This window comes from Cydia pomonella, chromosome 14, assembly GCF_033807575.1.
Source record: "Cydia pomonella isolate Wapato2018A chromosome 14, ilCydPomo1, whole genome shotgun sequence".
NCBI lineage: Eukaryota > Metazoa > Arthropoda > Insecta > Lepidoptera > Tortricidae > Cydia > Cydia pomonella.
Window position 1 is genome coordinate 18,999,234 of NC_084716.1, and position 22,154 is coordinate 19,021,387.

The 22,154-nt window shown below is 37.0% G+C and overlaps 2 protein-coding genes and 1 long non-coding RNA gene across 3 annotated transcripts in view; 2 read left to right on the forward strand and 1 right to left on the reverse strand.

Annotated features, from left to right (window-relative positions):
* LOC133525157 (uncharacterized) overlaps window positions 1–22,154 on the forward strand; it is an 88,328-nt gene that overhangs the window by 60,440 nt on the left and 5,734 nt on the right. The gene's annotated exons all lie outside the window — the stretch shown is intronic.
* Window positions 19,223–21,491, forward strand: LOC133525109 (uncharacterized). The gene is made up of 2 exons (XM_061861359.1): window positions 19,223–19,845; window positions 20,722–21,491. Exons 1-2 carry the CDS (start codon window positions 19,489–19,491, stop codon window positions 21,403–21,405), a joined length of 1,041 nt encoding a protein of 346 aa, XP_061717343.1. The 5' UTR covers window positions 19,223–19,488; the 3' UTR covers window positions 21,406–21,491.
* Window positions 19,861–22,062, reverse strand: LOC133525108 (putative nuclease HARBI1). Its single transcript, XM_061861358.1, has 2 exons — window positions 21,513–22,062; window positions 19,861–20,698 (listed from the first exon to the last, which is right to left on the reverse strand). The coding sequence occupies exons 1-2, from the start codon at window positions 21,927–21,929 to the stop codon at window positions 19,889–19,891; spliced, it is 1,227 nt and encodes a 408-aa protein (XP_061717342.1). The 5' UTR covers window positions 21,930–22,062; the 3' UTR covers window positions 19,861–19,888.

Here is a 22,154-nt window from a genome sequence, read left to right on the forward strand (position 1 = left end):
GGATGTTACCTAAACATGGCCAAGGTTTTTAACACATTGTTTCTCAAATCGGGTGATTATCGTATCGACTCTGATCATAATCTTTAGATGGAGCATATACGGCGATATGCGCCAACAAACCATGCATTGCAAATCACCCAGGCAACAATATAAGTAGTTATATACTTAATAGAGTATGAATAAGTTTTTGGAAAAAAAATCATTTCTGGTACAAGCTTTTATCGCTGACTATAATTTCTTTCCACAGGCAACAAATACTCAATGAGACAATTCTAGCAACCTGAAAAACAATTAGTTTCAAGTTGCGTTGTTTTATCACATAGTTCTCATGGCCACCTCGTGGCTCCATCATCAGAACAGGTTAATGTCATCATAATATTGCATTTTCATCCGATTTACATATGTATGCAAAATTTCAGGTCAATCGAAAATCGGGAAGTGGGTCAAATTTAGCGTCCTAGATTTGACACACTAACAAAGTTTGAATTGTTATGAATAATAATATGTTTCATTTAATTTAGTATTTGCGTGAATTATGGTAGTTAACAGCTGGTGTTACTTAGGATTTGCGAGTCACATAATTCAGCCGAATAACGGCGTGCAAATTTAAATTAATTCAACATGCATTTAGGTAAAGAATTACATTTATAATTATGTTTGTGGTTATAATGCGAAGGCCGGAAAATGACATCGTCAGAAAAGGCATATTTATGAAGAATTACTTATTAACATATATATATATATATATATATATATATAACCAGAGCTGCAGAGTTTTACGAAACCGATTATAACATAAGTCGGTAATTTAATTCTATAGAGAGACGCCCGGTCGGAAACATGCAGGCTGTCGATCGTTTGTTGTATTTATTCAGCCAATGCTAAAGCCCCTGGCGAAGCTGGCTAAAGACTGTGCCTAAATTAGAGGACAGTGGGTCATAGTGGATCACTATTTTTGTAAGAGCTTTAGTTGCCCTATTTTGAATTGTATCGTCTTACCCTTGGTGATTCATTTTGCTCCATTTTTCGCTACTGTTCAGAGCAGGCGTAAACCAAGCCAGTTCCAAATTTGAGCGAAATACACTGTTGAATGGACTAAGCAAATGTGAGATTTATTTAAATTTTATAGCACAATACGTCAGTGTGCTTACAGCATAATAAGTAGTAATAACATTAAGTCGGTTATAAGGCAGTTATAATGCTGAATCTAGTCCATGAAAATGCTATAGGAGGTAATCTATGCGTATCGAAGAAGATCTTAAGGCCATAGGTAATGATAACTTAACCATTCATATTCATGATGAGTTTAAAATTTCAGTTCGAATCGTGACCATAGACTAGGGACCTTGTCTATTGATAGGCATTCAGAAAACCATTAGTAAGGTATCTTGCAGTAAATATAGTTATTTCCAACGAGCTTTGGAATTCTATTGTTTTTACTGTTACCTATATTTTTAACGTTATACTTGTGCTTGGGCACAAGGTAACTAATTTTTAGGGTTCCGTAGTCAACTAGGAACCCTTATAGTTTCGCCATGTCCGTCTGTCTGTCTGTCTGTCTGTCTGTCTGTCTGTCTGTCTGTCTGTCTGTCTGTCTGTCTGTCTGTCTGTATGTCTGTCTGTCTGTCTGTCTGTCTGTCCGAGGCTTTGCTCCGTGGTCGTTAGTGCTAGAAAGCTGAAATTTGGCATGGATATATTATAAATCAATAAAGCCGACAAAGTCGTACAATAAAATCTAAAAAAATAATTTTTAGGGAGGTACCCCCCCTACACGTAAAGTTGGGAAGAATTTTTTTTTTTGCTTTAACTTTTTTTTAATTAAACTTGTAAAAAAAGGCTTAAGATCATTATTTAATCTCATTAAGAATTTTAATTTAATATAATATTTTGTTATTTAAATTTTAGGATGTAATTTAATTTGATTTAATTTTATTTTAATTTATTTTAATTCTTTATGTAATGTAATTATGTGTAAATGTATAATGTATATGGAAATAATTTTCTGGATTAAATTTCATTCATTCATTCATAATGAAAAGATTATAATAATATAGATATGAGCGTACAGGCACTAAATTATACCTACAAAAAAAAATCAAAATCAATCAACGTCAACACATTTTACCGTAATGTGGTACGTGTGAATTGTACTATTGTATTGTGTGTTGTAGTTGTGGTGTGGTTGCGGTTGTAGTGTGGTTGTGGTACGTGTGAAACCCTAACAAGCTTCATATTGGCCGCTAGCAGCCGCTTGAATGTGCCAAAACGCAAGGTTAGCAGACGGAACAATTAAGTGTATTTTTTTCTTTCTTAACTGTGTTTTTATATCCATGTCTCTCAAGTACTTCTCAAGACCTTTCTAATGAACCTAATCTAGATGTGTTTGTGTTCTTCCATCGAGAAGTTCCTTGGGCTACTTATCGACTGCATCATCAGATCAAATCTCAACTGAATAATATCTAGAAGTGGTTTAAATTTAGGGTGTAGTGTGCAGTAGGTTCAGAGAACGGGGTTTTTGAAAAGTCGTAGCGGTTTTTTATACGGCTAGAGATGGGTAAGGGTGAGTAAATACTGAGTATTTACTCAAAGCACCCGATAAATACTTGTATTTACTCATTTGGGTGAGTTATAACGATTGCTAATAAAATATTTAAAATAGTCAGGTTTAAGAACTAAATTATTTTTATTGAAGTGTTAACGTATATTGTTTTTTTTTTAAAGAAAACTCAAAAATGGTTCAACCGATCATGTTCAAAGTATCTTGTCTTTAAATTCTCTATTCTACGGCTAATCTCCCGATATTTTTTCATATGTTTTTGAACTTTGGTTTATAATTTAAAGAGGGATAAACATTATTTTGGCCTTTAGAAACGGGTTTTTTCCTAATGTATTCAATTTATCCAAAAAATATTTTTAAAACGTTTAAGTTATTTTTCAAGACACATTTAATGATGTGTAAGACGTTGGTGGTTTCTGACTTTTTTTGTAACAATTAGTTACATGTATGGAGTGCCGCCCTTAAAAAATATGTCATACAATTTTGAGTACTTAATCCAGTAGCGGTTTAAAATCTACACCTATATTTCAATTTTATATGTCCCTTTCAGCACTCTAAATAGTTTATACCCACCAATTTGAGTATTAACTCGTGAGTATTTACTCGCTACCCATCTCTGTGATGCGGCTGCAAAAAAAATTAATTAGCAATTAAATTTCTTAATGGACTTTATTGATTCGAATCCCGAGTTTTTGACTTTCACCCGAGCGAAAAAATCACAAATATAGGTCTAAAATGTACTTTAAAATATGTTAGTAGTAGTAGCTAAAAATATGAAAATTGCTTCTAAAAATGGACAATATCATGTCTGAGGGAACTTACCGATTAACTACTTTTTTATTTATTTCAAAGTATGTACAAAATACGTACAACGTAGGTATTCAATAGATAGTTACGGTGTGTAATTGAATTAATACATTGTAGATGTATTAGGTACATAAATAAACAGTTGACACTATAATGTCAAACTACTTGTCAATGCCACCATTTCGAAATGATTCAAAGAAAAAGGTAAGTTGTTGCAGAATACGTAAATATCAGATGAAGCGCGAATGTATACCAAATGCAGGTGCGAAAATTATCGGGCGATTTCGTAAATTGAACTCTGACCGCTTCAAATGTTACCACTTATAAAAATAGCAAAATAATGTCTTTACTATTACACTCCTAATATATATGTAAGTATAATTTCATGTTATTTGCGAAGGTAAGTTTAACCGCCCATTTCTCGACCGGTATCAGACTAATATTATTAGTCCATGAACTGTCAAATCGTATGCGTTACCATGGCAACACACAAATTATATTGACTAATACCGTTCGAGGAATGGGAACCAGATTAAGGATTATTACTCAATATTAACTGAGACCCATTTCTCGAGCGGTTTCTCGAATTATTAGTCTAATATTATTTGTGTGTTGCCATGGTAACCCATACGATTTGACAGTTCGTGGACTAATATTAGTCTAATACCGGTTGGTAGCCATTAATTTTCGAGGAATGGGAACCAGCTTAAGGATTATTACTCAATATTAACTGAGACCCATTTCTCGAGCGGTTTCTCGAATTATTAGTCTAATATTATTAGTGTGTTGTCGTGGCAACCCATATGATTATTGTCATATTGGTGAGCAATTAAGAATATTTGTATTGTATTGTATGATTGGACGGTTCGTGGACTAATAATATTAGTCTAATATCGTTTGAGAATATAATAAAAAGGTGTGCACACAAGTTGCTCAAAAATATATAGCTAATAATAATATTTTTGAGTAAATTGCGTGGAATCATATTTTTACACTTGACTGTAAGTCCTCCTCATTGGTGTCTATTTCAAGTGTCATGGAAATTTAAACTAACTGTAATAACGTTTGGCAATAAACGTGCAGAAAAATAGCGGAAACATTTCATGGGAATTGCAATTTTTAGGGTTTCGTAGTCACTTAAAAAAAATAGTTTAGACATGTCCTACTGTCCGTCCGTCCGCGACTTTGCTCCGTGATCGTTAGTGCTAGAAAGCTGCAATTTGGCAGGGATACATGAATACTGCATGGCGACAGAACGGTAAAATAAAAAGTATAATTTTTTTTCCCTCCCGTACAAAATGATATATTTTATATTTTTAACTTAATTCAATAGTGTGAGGTATCGTCTGATAGGTATTTCAAAATGAATACGGGTCTTTAAAAACCATTGTTTGATACAGTTAATATTTCCCATATATATGTGCCCCCCACCCCCTCTAACTTTAGAACCATGGATCCAAAAAATATGACAAAAATGGTGAAACAATAGCTTCAATGAAAACTACAGCGAATATGATCGGTCTGGCCGGTTTTGAGTTATTGCAAATAATCTTCTCTTCTTAGTAAAAGGACGCGGACGTCCAAAGCGCTGCGAAGTCTCCTAAGTATGCTTGTATTGTACATGATACTTAATAATAGCCCCCGTTTGGCCTGTCCTCACAGAATGGTTTGACGACCGGTCTGGCCTAGTGGGTAGTGACCCTGCCTACGAAGCCGATGGTCCCGGGTTCAAATCCTGGTAAGGGCATTTATTCGTGTGATGAGCATGGATATTTGTTCCTGAGTCATGGGTGTTTTCTATGTATTTAAGTATGTATAAATATTTATATATTATATATATCGTTGTCTAAGTACCCTCAACACAAGCCTTATTGAGCTTACTGTGGGACTTAGTCAATTTGTGTAATAATGCCCTATAATATTTATTTATTTATTTATTTATTAATGGTAACTACGGAACTCTACACTGAGCGTGGCCCGACCGATTTTTTGAGAATTCTCTTTAGAATATTGCTAGTTTTTTTAAAGCCTTTTATTTCTTGCGAAATTGTAACATTGTTGTTTAGAATGAAGTCTTAAGTTCACTTACAGTTTTTTAATGTTAGTTCTAAAATTATTTTTAAATGAATTTTAATATGTAGCAAGAACCCCGTCTTCGCAGGTGAAGGCCTCCTCCAGAGTTTTCCACTCATGTCTATCTTGAGCTATTCGCATCCAGTTTTGACCAGCGATATTTTTTATTTCATCTTCCCTTTCGTCTTTTCTTGTTGAAACTAATTTGCTTGCCAAGGTATATATATTGTTTAATATAGTTTAAGGGCTTGTTGCCTACTGTTATTGTTTTCTCTGTACTGTTTTTCATTATCATAGTTTTAGCTAAGTTCATTTCAAGTCCTACTTTTATACTTGCTCTATGTAGAGATTCCATCATAATTTGAAGTTGCGAGCCCGTTTCAGCCAGTACGACGAGGTCGTCTGCAAAACGGAGGTGGCTTAAATATTTGCCTTTTATATTTATACCATAGTGCTTCCAGTCTAGCTGGTCAGCTAGAATATTGCTAATATCAGTACCTAAAATCTCAAGAAAACTTCCATTGCCGCTAAACAGGTTAAAATCTTTATATTCTAACAAATGAATGTTAATGTTCACATTTGCGGCCCATCCGGCTCGCGGGTCACGGCCATTTTGATTGATTTAAAGTTTACGAGGAAGATAAAAGAATACGCTAGTTTCGATGAAGATAACTGAGAACGGGTAATTCTAAGCATTGTTTTGGTGCTTGTTAATATGGGTGATTGTAAATATCTCATTGTGCATAAAATGTAAGTATCCTTAGCTTATAAGATGCATTCGAAGTTCGATTACGTTTCGCAATTTCACCATAAGTTCTTTGCATTATCACTGGTTATCGTCCTGCCGGTTTAATCACTTTCACTGCTTCAAAATGTCAGAAATTTTTCACAAGAATTCAATTCAATTCAATTCAATTCGATTCGATTCGATTCAATTCAATTCAATTCAATTCAATTCAATTCAATTCAATTCAATTCAAATATACTTTATTCATGTAGGCCTAGCAACAAGCACTTATGAATAGTAATTCTAAATGATAGTCTTGAAATTTGTTCTTATTATCTTCTGGCTGGCGCAGGGCAGCTCAGGATCGCCACGTAAGGTGTCAATGATACAACCAGGATGTAGGATGTGGACCAGTTGGGCCGCCATGGCCTCTCATGTTCAAGAAGCGCCGGCCGAATATTCCGTCACGGCACTATTAATGATTTGGTCCGTCGCGCGCTCGCCACCGTGTCTGTGCCTGCGGTTTTAGAACCCGTGGGCATGGCGAGGGACGACGGCAAGCGTCCTGACGGAGCCACGTTAGTGCCGTGGAAACTAGGAAGGGCCCTGGTGTGGGACGCAACGTGTGTCGACACCTTTGCACAGTCCCACATTCAGGGGACCCGCATTCGAGCCGGCGCTGCCGCTGACCAGGCTCAAGTACTCAAGCGCCGCAAATACTCGACGTTGCTCGACGACTATGAGTTTGCGGCGCTCGCGGTTGAGACTTTGGGTCCCTGGTCAGCCGACATGAAAATATTCATGGCAGCACTGTCGGCGCGGCTGGTCGACACCACAGCACGGCTAGCACATGACGGGCGCGACAGTCGACAGGCGAGAAAATGCCGCGACATAGAGCTTTCTCGCGAATCGGTAGCATAAGACGCGCGCGACAACCCGCTGTCTCGCGGACAAATGTCAAAGCGACATAATTTTGTCGTTTGACAGTTCCACGCGGGATACTCTCGAAACTCGTAGTAGTTAGGGAGGTGGCGAGCAAAATTTCGATATCATCAGCACACATGGCAGACGTTATTAATAGCAATAATGATACCTTGAGAAACATAAAGGACCTCGTCTGCCACCACGGTGGCGCTGCGTTGTCAATTTACAGCGTTTCAAATATGTAAAAAAAAAAAGGTGGGCGATATTATTTGCACATGTCTGCCTCTGGGGCTGATGATCACAGTCATCCTGTAAACACAAAAAATCGAAGAGGCAGACATCCAGGGCTCTGACTTTTGAAGTTTTCAATTTTTTAAGTTATTTTTATTATTTAAAAAACTGTATATGAAATGCACACTTGGCAGATTTGAATTGTTCGATTAAAAACAATGAAAAGGACCACGGAAAAATAGTCTGCCAGCGTGATGCCGCTGCGTTGTCTATTGACAGCGCTTCAAAAATGTAAAAAAAAAAGATGTGCTATATTATGCGCACATGTCTGCCTCTTGGACTGATGTTTCAATTTATCATGAAAACGAAAAAAAATCGATGAGGCAGACGTTCAGACCCCTGATATTCCAAAGGCAGACCATTTGAATTTTTTTTTTTTTTTTTTTTTTTTTTCAACTCGACACTCGCGCCAAGCTGCAAATACAAAATTTTGCATCTACTGAATATTATTGAAAATAATTAATAGAATCTATACGAACGATTTTCAAAATACCCGCTTCCCCTTGATTACGTCCATTTCAAACCGTTATAAAGTTAAATATCAGTGAGCAAAGTGTCTGCCAAATGTTTTTTCGTATCCACGGAGTCGTAATGAATCGAATGGGGGCAATGAGAACCGTGTGCAAATGACTTAGTAGAGTTTTTTTTTCAAACACTTTTACAACTCCGTCCCATGATAATGCAGAGCCCTGAATGTCTGCCTCCTCGATTTTCTTCGTTTCCAAGATATTTGTGACCATGAACCCCAGAGGCAGACGTGTGCAAATAATTTGATACCCCTTTTTTTTTTAACAACTTTAATCGGCTGTAACGCGAAAACGCAGCGACGTAGGACCATTATTGACTGGACCAAATCGATTCGTACTGACGTAAACTGCAATCTACCTCGATGTGAAACGTGTGCAAATCATATACCGAAATGCTCGCCACCTCCCTAACTATAGCACAAGTGCACTATGGGAGAGAAAATATCCCGCGTTTCAACGTCAAAAGGAGAGAAACTGTCTTCGAGGCTAGAGGGTCGCGAGAAGCATATTTTGTCGAAGTTTTGTTGACTTTGGTCCTAAAAGAAAGTTAATTTTCTATATTTTGTATTTATTTCATACTACAGCAATTTTCTGTGTAATTTTAATATGAATCCTGAGTTTTATGATTTGTCCGTTAGCTAGGTAGGTAAGGTGTAGGTACGTGGTATTGCTTTATAACATACCTATTAAGATACCTATATCTATATCATGCCGGTAATAACAAAATGATTGTATTTTTTCACATTTACTTGTTTGTTCTTTTAAGTTAAATGGAAACCCGACAGAAAAATTAAAAGCCTAAGATTGTGCCGCTACATCAACAAAGCAAACATTTAGATGGCGAATTGACTGGAGGGTGATTAATAGAAATTACTTTGTCGAAATCCGTATTAATTGATACAAAAATATTACTTCGCTAATCCACGAAATAATTAAGTGCTAGTCAATCAGTGCTAACCCGTTACACTTACACGCGTATTTTTACAGTCAATGCATGCAACCTACCACCTAAAAAATATATACGCAAATAGTTAAATAAACCACCACCTAAGTACAAAAACTCGTCACGTGCTTCAATTGATTGTGGGATATAAACCGCGGTCTTGGGGTTTAATTATAGGTATATCCGGGTACCAATGATTTATAATATGTGTACAAAAACGCACCACCTAGAGAGGATGGGAGAGGATCGTGCTGTGAGAAGAGTGTATGTGGTGCACCCGGGTGGAAAACGTCCGTCTGGGCGTCCCAGATACCGCTGGAGTGACGAAGTCCTAAAAGACCTGTTCGCCCTCGGAATACCCAACTGGCGTGAAGTGGCGCAGGATAGGGCAGAGTGGCGCTCTCTTGCGTCAGAGGCCAAGATCTTGTTTGGGTCACTGAGCGAGTGAAGTAGTAGTAGTACAAAAACTCAATGTATTTTAAAACTTTGGAGAAAGCCTTCAGATTGGGTAAGGTAACCTACGCCTACTGTACTTAGGTACCTATTACTTACCCTAAGTAGGTGTCTAAGTACACTTTTGTTACTATATGCATTATTTTATTATACGCAGATAATAAAATAATGCAAAATAATGAATCTGGCAGCCCAACTCAACGTCCACCTTACAAAAGGCCACGGCCGTAATACGAGTATTCTGTAGTTACCACCCTAATGTACGATTCCCACCGACTACCGACTGGCTGGAGTCAGGCCGCACCGGAGCGCATTTTTAATGTGCCTATATATTATATATCGCAGAAGCGATAGAATCCGTCCGGAGGCGTCTCCGCGTCCGCGAGCAGCCGACCGGCTTGCGGCCACATAAATGTGAAATGCGATCCGACTCCGCCCGTTCGGTGGGAGTCGTAGTAGTCGTACTTAAATCTAAATATCTAAAAGAGGTCAGAGTAAATAAAATAACTTAATGTTTTTGTGTATTTGCAATATGAGAAAACTTAAAAAACTAACGCTGCATCCATAGATCGCTAAAATACAAAACACGCAAAAATAACTCATTGTTTTTAACATTCGATTGTCGTTGTATGGAGTAGGTTCCCAATTTGAGCCCTTCTATGTCCTCCGTGGCAGGATGGCTGCGCCCAGCAGCAGCATGCTTAGGTATAGGCGCCGTGTTTGATGACAGACTTGTGCATGTCATCAATCTATCTTCAAAGCCAGCGGTGCAGCAACTAGCCAGCCACAAGGAAGATATGTTGGGGATTATCATGAGATCTTCAGTCTTCTTCGTAAAGATGGTAGCTTATTAGCCAACACTTTCGGGTAATCTCAATTATCTTATAAAAAACACCAATCATTCGTAAGGAGTGGTATTTAATTATTAGGTAGGTAATTATCTTTAGATATATGTACTCCAACTTGTAACGACAAAGCGAATCAAATTATGATTGACACATTGACATTTCCGACTTCAAAATAATATTTGCTATTTCTTTAATCTTAATACTGCGAGAAGGAGACAAAGTTATCGTGACTAGGAACGCTCCGTTTCTAAAGCTGACTATTTATTATTTTTCCGATTATGTTAGTACCGATTCAGTGTTGCCACGAAAGAAAAGTTTGTTCCAAGTATAAATGGCCACACTGGCTAAGTCGCGCGCGGGATGGCTCTCTCGCGTGGAATTCTTTTCTCGATCTGCCAACTTATGCTACCAAAATCGAGAAACTGACAGGTCGAGATAGAAATTTGTGACACGCGACTGTTGTTTCTCGCGGCGCGAGTTATCCCGCGTGTAATCATGTGCTAGCCGTGCTAGGGACCCCAGGGCTGGCACGTACCTCTCTCAACGTATTTCCCTTGCCATACAGAGAGGTAAATGCCGCCAGTATCATGGGGTCCATGCCGCAGACCGACCTGTTAGAAGGGGTATTCTCTTTGTAATTGTTTTTTTTTTTTTAGGTAAGTATATTTTATAGTAGATGATTTTATTTTATTTCTAGGTTTAATTTTAGTTTTAATTTTGTAATATTATATTTTAGTTTAGTTAGTCAATATAGATTGTTTAAGAGTTTTATTAGAATATTTCAATATTGTGTTTCTTACATTGAAAATTATATATTTAAACCTTGCATATCCATGATACAACGGTTGCTGTCTAAATACGAATATATTCTAATAAAATAACGCGTAAATACTATTATACACGGTGACCTTAGCCATTGGACAAACCCTGAAATCCCACGTAGGGTTACTTCTCAGGAATGCTCTGACTCAAAAGAAAAAAAATCTCGAACAAAACTTATTTGCAATAATCGACAACAAAAAGAAACACACTGTGTTAATCTTTGGCAGTGTTTTTGACAATTTGTTCGAAATATTTGATAATGATGACATTTTTCAAAAGTCAGAAGCTTATTAGTGTTATAAATAAAAAAATAATCAAACAGGTCGAATAAGGTTCCATACTATTCTTTGAGGATATTACCTTAGGAGCTACTAACACAATCAGGCTGACCCAAATTTAATAACTAAGCATGCAAAATTAATTGTAATTATTCTAATTAGCCTTCAGGGTCAGCAAAGACAGGCAAACTTTTTATAAGTTTCCATAATGAGTTGACCCTTCTCTATAATGAAACTTCAAGTTGGGTTGCAAATGAACTGACGTTTTATTAAAAGAAATATGTTATCACACATGGTACACAGATGGCGCTAGTGGTAGTACATATATATATAGTAGTATTTTGTTACTAGGATAGGAAAATAGATTTACAACACTCTACTGCTCCTGTGGGCAATTATCTATTTTTGTACATGATTACTTGACAGATATATAACAATACAATGAATCGCAACATAAAACTAGAAAGATACTTATAAAATAAGACAACTAAAACTAAATCTAACTAAAAAATAAAAAAATAAAAAACTTACCTTCTAAGGCTAGACCTCTCGGCAAGGTGCCCATCACGCAGGCAGCGTTCCCGCGCTGTATTGCGATAGCAATCCTCTGCGCGAGAAAGCTGCCGGCGCGAGAGTCCCCTGTTGCCTCCCTCAACCGCTTCCCAAGCTCCTTGTCTTATTTTATAAGTATCTTACTAATTATATGTTACTTTTAATTTGTATTTCTATTCTAGAATGCACCTATCCAATGTGCCCTGACTGACCTGGAAGATGCCCGGATCACAGAAACATGGTCGCCCTAAATTTACTTGGCGCCGTTCCGTGGAGCAAGAGTTGGGTGTTTTGGGGATGGGGTGGGAGGAGGTTACCCAAGCTGCCCAGGACCGGAGTCAGTGAAAGAAAATGGTTCGAGCCCTACACCCCAGCTGGGGGTAACAGGATGGAAAGAAGAAAAAGATTCTAGAATGTTTCTAGAATAAATTACTGTATGAATCGCACATTATTTATTAGTAGTCTATTACATCGTTAGAAATGTTTAGCATTTTTCTCACAATACATCATCCATTCATTTATTTGTTATCTGAATATATTAAAATTAACTTCTTTGCCATAAAAAGGCTTCATTAGATTCACAATTAATCCACTTATTTCTAAAGGAGCCCACTGATTACCAGTTCGTCGGACGATATCGGCCTGTCAGTTATTCGCAAAAGCTGACAATCGTGACGAACTGACAGGCCGATATCGTCCGGCGAACTGGTAATCAGTGGATCCCTTAATCGTACATCGGATAATAAATAAATCGACCTTTTTTATGATATAGGTGGCAACCGAGCAGATAGATCGCCTGATGGTAAGCAATTACTGTCGGCCATGGACACCTGCAAGACCAGAGGGGTCGCAAGTGCGCTGCCGGCATTTAATATGGGAATACGCTCTTTTCTTGGTATAGATAAAGATAGTTTACAGTACATATGGTGTGATAATTAGCATATTACGTAACTACGTCGAACATTTAAAGGGCCATATATATATATATATATATATATATAATATAAATACTTAAATAAATAGAAAACAACCATGACTCAGGAACAAATGCTCATCGCACGAATAAATGCCCTTACCAGGATTTGAACCCGGGACCATCAGCTTCGTAGGCAGAGTTCACTACCCACTAGGCCAAACCGGTCATCAAAAACCGTATACGTAAACCGTCGAGATTATTGTGGGACTTAGTAAATTTGTGTAATAATGTCCTATAATATTTATTATTTATTATTATTATTTATTATCTACATTGTCCATGGACCACAATGTATGTACGCCGCTATGCATCATAATTTTGACAGACAGCCTAAACACAAACAATGTAAAACTTGATTAGCAATGACATCATAGTCACACTGGATAATCTTTAACATGCAACAGTTTGCTAGATGGGAAACAACGCAAGCCTGTCAAAAGTAAAGTTCAAGTTTGTACGGTAATTAACTAAAGAATAATGAGCAAAATATATAAGATTGTTTAATGTTTCCTCTCAATAAAGTTCGGACAATACAGACAGTTTATTTCACTATATTTTACAAGCTTTATAAATATGTATATACTAACAGGGCAAGTTAAATAAACTCTAGGTCCATGGGTTAGCGCGCACAAGTTTTTTGCAGAAATGCGAAGCGTCTGGTTGACGTAACTGGTGACCGAAGAGCTGACGGCTTCATTGTGCACGTATCAGCATTGCGATACAACGAGGAAATGCCGCCAGCATCCTAGGTACAATGCCTCAAAAGCCTATTTTAGATTTAAGCTAGTTATAGTAATCCTCTGTTTATATCCATTATGTATATTGTTATTTAAATAAAATGTAACAATAACTTATACATAAACTTAAAAATAATAATAAAAACTATAAATAAACTTAAAATAAAGGTCCTATAAATAAAACACGTCCTTCAAGTCACTGCCGATGGGCAGTGTGCCCAGAAGGCTGGCCGCATTGCCACGTTGAATGGCAATGCTAATATTGCTAATGCGTTGAGCAATAACATGTTAATAAAGTTAACTAAAGAGTATATATGATTAGTGTGCGTCAAATCTAGAAAGCTAAATTTAATTCACTTCCCGATTCCCGATTGAGCTGAAAATTTGCATCCATTTGTATGTCATGGAAATGCAATATTATGGTACTATCGAGCCGATCTGATGATGGAGACAGGAGGTGGCTATAGAAACTCTGTGATGAAACAACGCAACCTGTGTTTGGGGTTTTTAGAATTGTCTTTTATTTTATTTATGAACTGATTTTAGAAAGCATTTTAAAGCAAGCATAGGTATATTTTTCTAAACCAAATAGAAAGAGGCCATTGAAAAGCTACAAACTCAACCAACCCTTATTTAAAGCAATATTTGGAGCGATTTTAATAGCCTAAAAGAAAATCGAAAACTATGTTTTGTTTAAACTTATTCAGTACCCACACATTTTGCATAAACGGAGAAAAAAAAACTAAGACTAAAAATTTTCATTTACGTAACATCAAAATTATTTCGATAGACTATATTAGGTCACAAAGATTCAATTTAAACTAAGCGTATTTATGCTAGTAATTATATGAACATTCATAAAATAATAGAAAAATAATCTAGGTACCTATTAAATAACATAATGAGTAACTATCACTTTTAAAAAAATATCGTCATCATCTTACGTGTCATTGATGCATTGTCAATAATTACCCATCAATACATTAGTCAATAAACGATAATTGTATTATTATCTGTGACCAGAGAGATGTAAAGATTACAAACTATCAACCCCCACACAGAGCTCGTTCGTGGAGCGCGTGCGCTGGAAACTATTGCGAGCGCGGTTCGAGCGCAATATTGATAGTCACGCCTCGTGATTAATTCCTTTGTTTTTTGCTCATTAATATTGTTTAAAGTGTAATATCGATAGCTTATTATACAGTAAACTAATGTGGTAGGGTGCAGTGAATGGAAAATTAATCTTGAAACGCGTTTAACCACCATTTTGGAGTCAATGGCCGGTAGTCCACGTGCTCCTTGTAAAGTCCTGCTTTCGCTTTACAAGAGCTGATAAAATCACCGTACACTGTCTTGTACTAAGCGTACAATTTTAGTCGAATTTAAAGCTTATACCTTGATACAGGCGAAATAGTCCCACTGGACTAAAGCCATAATTTTAAAACGATGATGATGATCTAATAAGCATTGTTCCAATACGGCCGCTACACCAGAACACGAGTCGCAGCAAAAAAGTATTGTGTCGTCAAAATTAGTTTTAGTCTGCCGGTGAGTAAGGTTGCCAGAGCTCAACGAGGGTAGGAAGGGGGTTAGGGTCGGCAACGCGCATGTAACTCCTCTGGAGTTGCAGGCATACATAGGCTACGGAGACTGCTTACCATCAGGAGGGCCGTATGCTTGTTTGCCACCGACGTAGTATAAAAAAAAGTTTAAAAAATTATAGTTATTGTATGTAGGTTAGTCTGTAAGGTATGTATCTATGAGCCTTTGCTGCCTATCCAGTACTTATGTGATTAATTATATGTGTTTTATCAGTCTTTATTAGTACTCATCTCTACAATGACATAGCGCAATTTAGATTTAAACAAAGAAGCACGTCTGACCTTATAGATCATATAGGGAGAGCGGACCAAAAGCTAGATTTTTCTACGCCGCTAAGAATGGCGTAAACACCATATTGTATGTACATATACACGATTACGTATAGACACATACACCGTGGGCCTATTAACCGATAGATTTTAAAGGTATATTCTTACATTTAGAGACTAAAATGACATAGAAAGTTTCCTGAAATCGATGTTGTTTTAGAGATAATGTCTATTTTTGTGAAAATTTGTTTCTGTAATAACTTAGTGAATAATGCCTTTTTAGCGGAGACGCTGACGCTATGAGACTTGGTTTGGACACACCTACTGACAGACATTAAAATTTTAAAGGAAACTCGCAATTTTTATCCGTAATAAATAAAATAAAATATTACTTATTCGTTGTAAAGTTATTTGACGGTCGGTTTGGCCTAGTGGGTAGTGACAAATACAAATACAAATACAAATATTTATTAATAACAAAAAGTTACAAGTAATTTCTTGATAGTGAGTACATTCTGTACTTTATACCTTGTAATTACGATTATAAAAACACAGTGTTGAATTAATTAATTATTCATTATAAAATCAATGCCTTGCCAACCTTGCCTACGAAGCTGATGGTCCTGGGTTCAAATCCTGGTAAGGGCATGTATTTGTGTGATGAGCATGGATATTTGTTCCTGAGTCATGGGTGTTTTCTATGTATTTAAGTATTTATAAATATTTCTATATTATATATATCGTTGTCTAAGTACCCTCAACACAAGCCTTATTGAGCTTACTGAGGGACTTAGTCAATTTATGTAATAATGTCCTATAATATTTATTTATAAAAAAAAAAAGTTTTTTGGCCCAGATGTAAAAAGAAATAACGTGCCGTGTACAGAAAACACAAAAAAAATCATCAAATTTCACTAAAACTCATTTAACATACAGAATGTTTATTTAGTCACCTGCAATCATTTACGGGCTGAATATATCAGTCAAAATGAGCAACTTTTACCATGGGACCACCCCGAAATCGCGAAAAAAAAATAGACTCTCCCATAGAAAATGTCAAGGTCAGGCAGCTAAAATGTATGAAACATGCGAAACAGCCAATGACTTCACGAATGCGTGGTTAAAATCTGTCGAGTTTAATAGACCCACGGTATACACGGTATGATTTCGGCGTCGTGGAGCAAGAGAACAAGACATCACACAGAATTCAAAGATGAGTCTAATGATGTTGCTCATTATTTATTATCACCAATAATTATGATTATTTTTCAGATAACAAATAGAAAAATACATGTTTGCATACAGTTTGGTCACCCTACTCAATGTGACGTCTTGTCGCTTTCCATACAGCGTCTGTCAAAAGTCATAGGGTGACCATGATTACTTCGTATAAGATTAATTTTACTTGAAAAATAATAAAAATCAAACTAATTATCTTTCAATCAAATACTACCGTATGATAATGTAAATCATTTATAGATTCAGAAAAAGTGGTTCTGGATCACGACCCAGAAATCATCCTGTATAAAACATAACCTTTCTGGAATGTTAGATTTGTGTGGTAACAATAGAATGATGGTACATTGACTAACACGTCTAAATGGCTGAGTATGAATATTGAAAAGGACGTTTTAGAGTAGGCATACATCTAGCCGTACAGCATGAGATGCGTTCTCGCGCGCGAGTCCATACTTGAAGTCGCGCAGGATGTATGAAGTCTCGCGCGAGAATGCAATTCATGCTAGCCGGTCTACAGTCTGACGGGTCTAAAGCTCTCAAAGCTCTTGCAAAGAATAGACTTCGGTTGGAGCAACACGCTTTTTTTTAAATACTACGTCGGTGGCATACAAGCATACGGCCTGCCTGATGGTAAGCAGTCTCCGTAACCTATGTACACCTGCAACTCCAGAGGAGTTACATGCGCGTTGCCGGCCCTAACCCCACCCCCCCTCGTTGAGCTCTGGCAACCTTACTCACCGGCAGGAACACAACACTATGAGTAGGGTCAAGTGTTATTTGGCTGCGGTTTTCTGTAAGGTGGAGGTACTTCCCCAGTTGGGCTCTGCTCTAGATCTGGAATGACATCTGCTGTGCTGTGCCCTACCACACAAGGCGAGATGACATTCACATTGCCCATACCTCTCTTTTGGACGTAGTTTAAGGACATACCCGGGTCCAATGAAAACTTAGCTAAAAACAACTCCAAATTATAACAGGGGGGGCATTACGAGGCAAAAGGACACTGATTGATTGTCGAAGGTGTGGCAAAGAGGAAGAGACAGTAAAACACTTAAAGTGAATGTCACGCCCTCGCCAGACAAAGAATGAAGGACTTTGGAGCAGGCTATCTGGAACCAAAGGAATTTAAAGCACCCATGAGCTCCATCATCCGGCACATGGAGATGGTCGAGCTCTTGAGTAGGCGAACGGTCTGTCTTATAGATTACAGTGAGACACCTCATTCGGTTCTCGTATGTTTCTTTTATCCTAATGAATGTTTTAACTATACGAAAAATTCTCATCTAATCACCTAAGTTAAGCAACGTCGGGCAGGGTCAGTACTTGGATGGGTGACCGTTTTTTATAGATAATGGTACGTAACCCTTCCTGTGCGAGTCCGACTCGTACTTGGCCGGTTTTTTTATTTGTATCTGATTGTGTTTTTTATCATTATTATTTTAGTTTTTTTTTTGTAATTCGACATTTAGAGACTTTATACATCTCTAAGTAATTATAATATTTTACTTACTTTTTCTTTAAACAATAATACTTTAGTTTGAGTTAATATTCTCAATGAATTGTATTTTATAATTGTTGATGTGCTGGTTTTTGCTTGTATGTAAATTCCATGTTGACGTGTAAAAGTGCCCTTGTGAAGCGCTGGTGGCCTAGCGGTAAGAGCGTGCGACTTGCAATCCGGAGGTCGCGGGTTCAAACCCCGGCTCGTACCAATGAGTTTTTCGGAACTTATGTACGAAATATCATTTGATATTTACCAGTCGCTTTTCGGTGAAGGAAAACATCGTGAGGAAACCGGACTAATCCCAACAAGGCCTAGTTTATCCTCTGGGTTGGAAGGTCTGATGGCAGTCGCTTTCGTAAAAACTAGTGCCTACGCCAAATCTTGGGATTAGTTGTCAAGCGGACCCCAGGCTCCCATGAGCCGTGGCAAATGCCGGGACAACGCGAGGAAGAAGAAGTGTAAAAGTGCCCTTGTGGCCTATTTGCTGAATAAATGTTGAAGTTTGAAGTTTGAAGCTTAAGGTTGGAATATGATCTATTGCTTTCAAATAGGAGCCCATGTATATGATCATTTCTATAATAACTAGTCTGATAGCGACTTAGCGATCTACGAATAATAACAAAGTTTACTCTTCCTAAATCTGACTATCAGTAACGTAATTCATATTACATATATTATATTCATACTTCGACCTGACCATCTCACGTCCAACAATAGTCGTCTACAAGTCGTGTTAGATCACGACAAATTGCCCAGACTTCTGACCTTCGACCCTGTCGATACGGTCTCGATATGGTCAACATGGATCGGGCGGTTTCGTTACCAAATATATGACTCGCAACGGAGCATTTCGCGAGTATGAACTTTTGGCAATGATGAAATGTGTACGGAATAACCTTATCGGATGGCGGTTATGTTAAATTAACGATGCTCCAATAGTAATGATAGATACGCTTTGTGACGTAAGGTCAGAAACCCATTAAATTCCTATTGAATGGAGCGACACAAAAACCTTAAGATAATTGATAAATAAATATAAGTATTTGTATTCACTGATCTGCCGTGTCACGCGCAACTGCGTTAACTTATGTTAAGCGGGCCACAGACCATCAGTTTTATCTGCACAGTTTTAACTGTACAGTCGAACTGTTCAGTTAAAACGTACGTGTGTAGGCAAATCTTTGAACTGTGCAGTTGAACTGACGATCTAACCGAAATTTCATTAGATAAAACTGTACAGTTAAAACTGTTTAGTTAAAACTGATGGTCTGTGGCAAAAAACTGTTTTGTTGTCAGTTTTGACGGATCATCATTGCAGTGAGCACGTTTTCTACGGTCTTAAGTCTTTGCAACATCAACATGCCTAATCAACGTGAATGGTTAGAAGAATTTATAGAAATATATCGTTCTGAACCTTCCTTGTGGAAAGTTAAAGCTAAAGAGTACCACGACCGTGACAAAAAAGAGGCAGCCTACAGGAGGTTATTGGTTAAACTTCGAGAGGTTGAACCTACTAGTGACAAAGCAGCGGTAGTTAAAAAAATCAATAATTTACGTTGTACTTATAATAAAGAACACAAAAAGGTGAATGCTTCAAATAAATCAGGTGCAGGCACAGAAGAAATATATGAGCCAAAACTATGGTATTACCCTCTTTTGAAATTCTTGGATGATCAACATGTACCACGACCTTCACGCTCGAATTTGGATGATGAGGTAATAAAACTAATATTACTTATATAAACATTATTTTATTTACTTAAATAAAATTATTTTGCCAGGGAACTTGACCTTCATTATTAAAATAATTCATAAATTCTTGTCTAATCATTTTGGGTGTTCGGGCCGTGTTTCCTATATTCCTTTGTTGTAAAGGTTCCATGGTAGAATGATTTGTATCGTAACCTGGTGTGACATGTCCAATATCAGTCTGTTCGCGATCAAAACACTCTGGACTGATATAAGAATTTGGTAACATTTTAATTAAAAAATTGTGTAAGGCACAACATGCCATTACAATTGATTCAATTCTACTTGGATGTACATTAATATCTGTATGAAATATTCGAAATCGTGTAGCTAAAATACCAAAACAATTTTCAACAATTCGTCTTGCTCGCGAAACACGGTAGTTATAAATTTTTTTTTCTCTTGTATCCAACTCAGCCTGTCTAAAAGGTTTCATCATATCAGTCCTTAGTGGAAAAGCGTCATCAGCAACAAAGACATACGGTAACGATTTTGAGCTATTCGTTACGATTTCTTCGGCCGGAATATTCAAGTCATTCTCTTGAAGTTTTTGAAAGAATGTTGTATTTTGTAAAACTCCACCGTCTGATATTCGTCCGTTGGTTCCAAAATCACATAAAATGAACTGATATTGAGCGTCAACTATAGCCATTAAGACCATACTGTGTTTTTTCTTATAATTGAAATATGTCGACCCACTTCCTCGTGGTGGATTTATTGTTACATGCTTCCCGTCCATCGCCCCAAGCAGATGCGGAAAATTCCATCTTTGTTCAAATAGTGCAGCTATTCTTTTCCATTCTTCTTGTGATCGAGGAAACTGAAACAAATACAATATTACAGGTTAATTCACCAGAGTCAGCTCCATTGTCAGTTGAAGAATCAGTAAAGGAAGCACAAGACTTTGAAGACTCAAGTGATGTAGGTGTTCAGCAAACACCTACAACAGAGTCTACAACGTCCTCCTCCTCAACCTCAAGGAAACGAAAATCTGAAGCGGACCTCACAAAAGACGTTTTGATATCTGTCAGAGATCATTTCAAACTTCCGGCTCCATCTCCACCACCACCGAAGCAACCCGACGACCGTTATGATATTTTTGGCAAATCTGTTGCATTTAAACTAAGAGATCTAAATAAAACTCAACGAATCCTCGCAGAAAAAATTATTAATGAGACTCTCACAGAAGCTGAATTGGGTCAGTTAACAACATCACATACAGTAATGGCCCCTTTTCCTAATTCTCCCTTTCATCAAAGATCATATTCCACTTCATCCAGCCAATTCAATCACAGTACTTCACCTTACTCAAATCAACCAAGTCCTCAAAGTCAGCGCTCAATTTATGAACAAACACAGGCTCAACCTCAAGTTGTTTATTTGTCTATACCTGAGAGTCCGGGATCATCGGGTAATAATAATGTTGCACCAACTCAACAGCATGCAACTCAACAACAAATGATTCAGTCGCAACCAAGTTCTACTTCAACAGTTGCCGACTTTTTATCTAACTATGATGCTTATTAACTTCTTTTATTTCTAGTTATGTTCAGTCTGATTTTTTTAATTACTTATAAGTTACATATAATTATTAAAATACTCTAAAAATAAAATGCATTTTATTTCTTACGTACCTTTAAGTAATCCTTGTGTAAAACACTATATATCGCTTCACACGTTTCTGGTATAATACTGGAAAGTGACTGGGGGGATATTATTGTTGAAAATTTAAGGTCTTCGTAGCTTCTACCTGTTGCTAAAAATCGAAGCGTTGCTGTTAATCTTTCATGTGGTGAAATAGCACTTCTCATCACTGTATCTTGTTTCATTATTCTTGGTGTAACTAAATCGAGCAAAAGCAAATAAGTTTCTTCATCCATTCTTAAATAGTTACGATAATCTTTTGGAGTAATTCTGATCTCCTTTAGTAAATTGTTATGCGTATATTGCTTTCTCTGTAATAACCAATGTTTACACCACATTCTTTTCCTTCTTTGTCTTTTTTTTTGTAAAATACACAATAATCCAATAATTGCCACAGCGTCATCCATGATTCCGTCGAACGTCTTTACTTCAAGCGAAAAGGATAAATAATAAAATAACTTTCAGTGTGTAGTCACAAGGGATATCAGTTTTAACTGAACAGTTAGACTGTACAGTTAAAACTGTGCAGATAAAACTGATGGTCTGTGGCCCGCTTTCATGAGTTGTGGATAACCAGTCTAAATCGTTTTTAAAACCATTAAATGGGTGAATATACAAAAGTTGGGTAACTT

What these genes read in the sequence shown, in the direction of transcription:
- LOC133525109 (XM_061861359.1), top strand. Translation starts at nt 19,489, where the DNA reads ATGCCTAATCAACGTGAATGGTTAGAAGAATTTATAGAAATATATCGT. An exon ending in GCTCGAATTTGGATGATGAG is followed by an intron (nt 19,846 to 20,721) that starts GTAATAAAACTA and finishes ACAATATTACAG; the next exon opens with GTTAATTCACCAGAGTCAGC.
- LOC133525108 (XM_061861358.1), bottom strand. Translation starts at nt 21,929, where the DNA reads ATGGATGACGCTGTGGCAATTATTGGATTATTGTGTATTTTACAAAAA. An exon ending in TACACAAGGATTACTTAAAG is followed by an intron (nt 20,699 to 21,512) that starts GTACGTAAGAAA and finishes TATTTGTTTCAG; the next exon opens with TTTCCTCGATCACAAGAAGA.